Source organism: Herpailurus yagouaroundi, unplaced genomic scaffold (assembly GCF_014898765.1).
Source record: "Herpailurus yagouaroundi ecotype Mexico unplaced genomic scaffold, PumYag 61479, whole genome shotgun sequence".
In the NCBI taxonomy this organism is placed as follows: Eukaryota; Metazoa; Chordata; class Mammalia; order Carnivora; family Felidae; genus Herpailurus; species Herpailurus yagouaroundi.
Window position 1 is genome coordinate 1 of NW_024415845.1, and position 5225 is coordinate 5225.

Genomic DNA, 5225 nt, shown 5'->3' on the forward strand with positions numbered 1-5225 from the left:
GGCCCCCCCCTGCAATAAATTAACCCCCTCCCCCCAAAATTCACTCACCCTGGCTCCCGCACAGTTCTCCCAACGGGTCATCGATATCACCTTTAGGCCCATTTTATAGGCAAGGAAACCGAGGTCCAGGTAGGAAAAGCGTGCCCTACACATAGAGCTAGCAAGGGACTTGGCCGGGTTTGAATCTGGCCCTGGCTGACTCCCAGGGCAAGCAGGGCTCAGATGACGACGTGCCAACTCAGACAGACGGGTGGTGGCTGTCCAGGCCTCCGTGTTGAGGAGGATGCTGAGGTTCAGAAACAACGCTGGGATGGCTCGCTGATGTCTCCCCTGGGCGCACCTCCCCCTGGGACCGAGCCCGAATAAGGATAGTGCAACTATGTTAGCAACTGCCCGTGTGGGCGGCGGGGGTGGGGGGTGGGGGTGGGGTGGGGTGGGTATTTTCATGGGTGTTTTCTTCCAGCGAATGAACGATTGATTGTAGAGCGAGTGAGTGAAGGATGACCCAGCCTCCTCCGTCTGCTTCCAGGAGAGCATACCCAGGAAGAGCCCGAACCCCTCCTGGAAATGCCCGTGAACTTCCCCCTGTTCCTGCAGCACCCCTTCCGCCGGCACCTCTGTTTCTCCGCGGCCACGGGGGAAGCGCGGCGGGCTTGGAGGCTGGCCCTCCAGGGTGGCATCCGGCTCCGTGGGACAGGTGGGTCCCGGGAAAGGTCAGGCAGCTGCGTGTCCTGGGGTCCGAGGCGAGATAGCTCCGCCCCTGCTGGCTGTGGGGTCCTCTCCCAAGTTTCCAGTTTGTTTATGAAATGGATTCTGGGGGGAGACAGACGTGACAACAGGCTGTGATGGGGACGCGGCCCTGTGGGAGCTCGGCCTGGGAGATCAGGGAGGGCTGCTCAGAGGAGGGTGTGTTGAAGCTGGGGCCAGCCAGGGGAAGAAGGGGAACAGGACCAACATGCATGTTGAGCAGGCTGTTGAGCGCACAGATGTGCCTATCGGGAGGGGCCGCGCAGCCTGGCCTGTGACTGCCCACAGGGGATGCTTTTTCCTAAATCGGAGTATCCAGGTGCCTTATGGGCCGGTGATGGTCCTGGGGCACCATGTTCCCTGCAGAGGGCCCTGCTTGTGCAAGCGTCTGGAGATGGGTGAGATTTAGGTGTCTGGGGACCTGGTGAGGAGGTGGAGGGCTTCCTGCCCGGGTGAGAGGGAGCCGGGCAGAGGTGAGAGCAGGGGAGAAGTGGGCTGGCACTCAGGAACTGCCCCCTCAGTCTTGCAGCGCAGTCAGGCCCCCGCAGCCCGTGCCTTCCTGGACGCCTTAAGACTCTATCGGCAGCGCCGAGGCCACTTTGGCGAGGACGACGTGACCCTGGGCTCGGATGCCGAGGTCAGTGCGGTGCGAAGCCGCCCCCGGGACCCCTCTAGGCCCGCCGCGGGCGCCTAAGGCCCCCTCTCCCGCAGGTGCTGACCGGGGTGCTGATGCGGGAGCTGCTGCCGGCGCTGCGAGCCCAGACCCTGCCCGGCCTGCGGGGGGCCAGCCGCAACCGTGCCTGGGCCTGGACCGAGGTACACGCGGGTGGCCGCACAGGGGGATAGGGGCCGGACCCTGGGGCCCGTCTTCCCCCTCCCCGCGACTGTCCCCTAAACTCTCTGCGCGTCTCTCTGGCTCTCCGTCTCTGTGTCTCTCTTCCCCCATCCCGCCCCATCTCGGCTCGCTGTCGCGCCTCTGGCCCGTGTGGGGTCCCCTTGGCCGGTCCGGACAGCTCCTAGACGCAGTCCACGCTGCCGTCCTGGCCGGGGCCTCCGCCGGGCTCCGCGCCTTCCAGCCGGAAAAGGACGAACTGCTGGCGGCCCTGGAGAAGACCATCCGCCCGGACGTGGACCAGATTCTGCAGCTGCGGGCGCGCGTGGCGCGGAGGCTGCGGGGTGAGGCCTGGGGGCGGGGCCTCGGCCGGGAGGGGCGGGGCCTCGGCCGGGAGGGGCGGGGCCAGGGGCCTGACTGGTAGGCGGGGAACTGGGTGGGCGTAAGGGGTGGGGCCGAGGATCCGGACCCAAGACCCAGCGGGACAGGGCAGGACAAAGAAAGGGCGGGGCATGAGGGGCGGGGTAGAAGTTGGAGTATGGGCGTGGCCTTGGGCCAAGGCTGGAGGATGCCAGACCAGGGCGGGGTCAAGAGCGAGGTCGCGGCCGCGGAAAGGCGGCGGGCTAGGGATGGGGCTAATGACATCCAGTCGGGAGAGGGGTGGAGGCACAGGTAGTGGCAGACCTGACCCGGGTTGTCCCGGTCAGACGGCGGAGGCTCCCACTCTGCTCAGTGACAAAGACAACCGGCTTGGAATCCAGACTCTGGTCTCTCGGGCGTACGGCTTTGAGCTCATTGCTGCCGCACGCAAAGCCTCAGTTTTCTCACCTGTAAAATGGTAGAAGAGGGCGCTCAGAGTCTGAGCCCCTGTCCTCCTCGTGCTGAGCCCCGGGCCGCCTGCGCCCCCTTTGCGGAGCACCTTGCGGAGGAGACCCGGGCTAGTGTCTTCCCATTCCAGTGGAGGTCGAGGGCCCCCTGGAGTCCTGCCTGCGCGGGAGGGTGGACACACAGCTGTCCCGGGTCACGCAAAAGCTGCTGAGCACCGTGGAAGCCGTGCTCTCAACAGTGCAGACCCTCCTAGCCCAGGGCATGGACCGCCTGTCTCGCCACCTGCGTGGGAGCCCCTCTAGCACCCGCTTGCGCCAGGAGGTGAGCTCCCGGGGTGGGGTTCATTCGACGGACGTGCGGCGTGTTAACCTCACAGAAGAGTTGCGTGAACCCTCTCATCTTTCTGTTTGAAAGCCTCCTTTGAAAACTGTTTCCGAACTTTGCCCTAGGGTGCTTTTTTCTTATTGTAGACCACCATGCTCTGGTCGTTGAGGGGTACAGTTTGAAACACGGTCGGGGGAGGAGCAAAACGACAAGAGGAGGATTTTAGCAACATGCGTCTGGAATCACCTGCCCTCAAATCCCTCCTCTTCCCGTTCCTCTGTTTGCCAGAGCCCATCCCCCATCCCCTAAGCCAGTGACTTCTGCTCCATGCAGGTCGCCCCTGTTCTTCTGATATTAAATGAACACCTACTAAGTGCCAGGAAAACTTCAACTCATTAGGCCTCCGTTTCATAATCACTTGATTGTCGATAGTTTATCTTCCCCAACTTTTCTGTGAGCTCCTTGAGGGCAGAGACCATATGGGGTTACTCCATTTCTGTGGCCCCAGAGCCAAGGATAGAGAGGGGATCAGGTGATGGGTGCGGGTGTGACAAGGGCTGGTGTGCCTGTTGCCCCTCAGTCGTGCCAGCACGGCGTGTTGTCTATTTCTTTCAGGTTTTACCATTTTATGTCCTACACCATACCTGTTGTCTTTATTACGCATTTTGGGGGTAATGGCTGAGGTGGGATGTGTTTCCATTTGCATTTCTCTTGCTACGAATTGGCTGTGAGGTCCTTGGCCCGGCTTTTCCATCGACTGATGGTGTTTTTGTCACCTGACTGCCATCGGGGCACAGGTTTACTCGTTTGGGGAGATGCCATGGGACTCAGAGCTGATGCACGCCTGCTACCGTGAGGCTGAGCAAAGCCAGAAGCGCCTGGGGCAGCTGGTGGCGCCTTTTGGCTTCTTTGGCACACGAAGCCTGGTATTTGGGGCCCAGGATCTCGCACAGCAGGTGAGGGCGAGTGGGGGGGTATCATGCGGACATCAGCCCATAAGCAGGCTGTGACCACACGTGGTGGACAGGGCCGTGGTGCTATGGGAGCTCTGAAGAGACACTTGATTCATCTCCAGGGTTAGGAGGACCCCCCAGGAGGAGAGGACTTTCAAACTGAAGCAGCGGTGGGAGGAATGGGGGGTGGAATACGTCCTGGGTAGAGGGAACAGCACTGGGAGGTGAGGGAGTTCGTCTGCATTTGGAAGCCATTTAGAGACACTGGGCTGTAGGCTCCAAGTGAGGGCAGCAAGGCGGGAGATTTGCCAGCAAGGTGGAGGGGCAGGTGGGTCAGGGACTTGAGTATGGGGTTAAGGGGCCAGGCTCTGTCCTGAGGGCCATGGGGAGCCACAGCAGGTGTGTGAGCAGGGGAGGGGCGTGACCAGATTCAAAATTTAGGAAGCCCTACCTGCTGTGGGGAAGAGAGGCTGTTGGGGGCAGGAATAGAGGAGGCAGGCAGGAGGCCTGAAGCACAATGGGCACTGTTGGTGGAGAGAAGTGGCGTGTGTTTGAAGGCCAAGGGAATGGGGCCTGCTAATTGACATGGTGAGTGAAGGAGACGGGGATGGAGAAGACCGAGTGCTGCCTGGTACAGTTGTTCAAGTTGTACGCTGCACAAGAGCGCTCAGCCAACGAGGCTGAACTCTGACCGGCTCTCCGCTCCCCAGGCCGAGCACCCAGGCACCATCCTCCAGAGCGGAGGGCACTTTCTGCTAGATTACACACAGATCCCCACTGATTGGATGATGCCCCAGTCCCGAGAGGAAGGGGATGCTGTTTCCTGAAACAAGAAGGAGGCTGGGGAAAAGTGATTGGCCGGGTCAGTCTGCGCGCTGAGAAGGGTCAGCCAGGCAGGCCCGGGGCTCCGTCGGCCGGAGCGTGATTCTCGGGGTTCTAGCAGTTACTCTTCCCGCAGCTTATGGCTGACGCCGTGGCCACCTTCCTACAGCTGGCGGACCAGTGTCTGACCACAGCCCTGGACTGCACCCAGGCTGCCCAGCAGTTGGAGAAAGTCAGGGGGCGTGTGCTGAAGGTGAGGTCCACCGGGAGGGCGTGGCAGATGGCAGTGGACCCGGGCGCTCAGAGGGCCACTGGACTGGCCGCTGCTGCTTTTCCCGCGCAGAAGTTCCAGTCGGACAGCAGCTCAGCGCGGAGGAGGTTCATCCGTGGATGGTTGCTTTGTATCTTCTTGCCCTTTGTGTTGAGTCAGCTGAAGAGTAGCTGCAAAGCGGTGAGTAATGGGGCCCAGAGGACAGCCATGTGCCTGTGTCTTTCTATGAAAGTGGGCAGAATGCTCTCTCTCTCAGAGACTATTGTTCCCTGAGCCCTGTGGTTGGGCTGGATGGGGGGCCCATGCATTGTATCTCAGAGAAGGGAGGAGGCAGAGAGGGAATGTGGAGGGGGGGGGAGGGATCGCCAGGTGGCCAGGGAGGCTCTTCCTGAAAATGACACCTGAGAAGCAGTGAACTGATGGCATGAGCCATGTCCTGGGGAAGACA

At 61.5% G+C, this 5225-nt stretch overlaps 1 protein-coding gene across 3 annotated transcripts; it reads left to right on the forward strand.

The window, feature by feature from the left end:
- The first annotated feature begins 405 nt into the window (after positions 1-405).
- Positions 406-5110, forward strand: NIBAN3 (niban apoptosis regulator 3). 3 transcript variants are annotated; one of them, XM_040466500.1, is made up of 8 exons: positions 458-697; positions 1269-1384; positions 1459-1563; positions 1761-1923; positions 2538-2728; positions 3529-3687; positions 4643-4759; positions 4850-5110. In XM_040466500.1, exons 1-8 carry the CDS (start codon positions 568-570, stop codon positions 5048-5050), a joined length of 1182 nt encoding a protein of 393 aa, XP_040322434.1. In that variant the 5' UTR covers positions 458-567; the 3' UTR covers positions 5051-5110. The 3 variants fall into 3 exon arrangements, with proteins under 3 accessions (XP_040322432.1, XP_040322433.1, XP_040322434.1); XM_040466498.1 differs by having other exon boundaries at positions 406-697; positions 1459-1923; XM_040466499.1 differs by having other exon boundaries at positions 406-697; positions 1459-1923; positions 4676-4759.
- Positions 5111-5225: the final 115 nt, after the last annotated feature.

Coding starts and splice junctions, on each gene's coding strand:
- NIBAN3 (XM_040466498.1), top strand. CDS start 501: ATGACCCAGCCTCCTCCGTCTGCTTCCAGGAGAGCATACCCAGGAAGA. Junction 698..1,268: donor CATCCGGCTCCGTGGGACAG/GTGGGTCCCGGG, acceptor CTGCCCCCTCAG/TCTTGCAGCGCAGTCAGGCC. Junction 1,924..2,537: donor CGTGGCGCGGAGGCTGCGGG/GTGAGGCCTGGG, acceptor TTCCCATTCCAG/TGGAGGTCGAGGGCCCCCTG.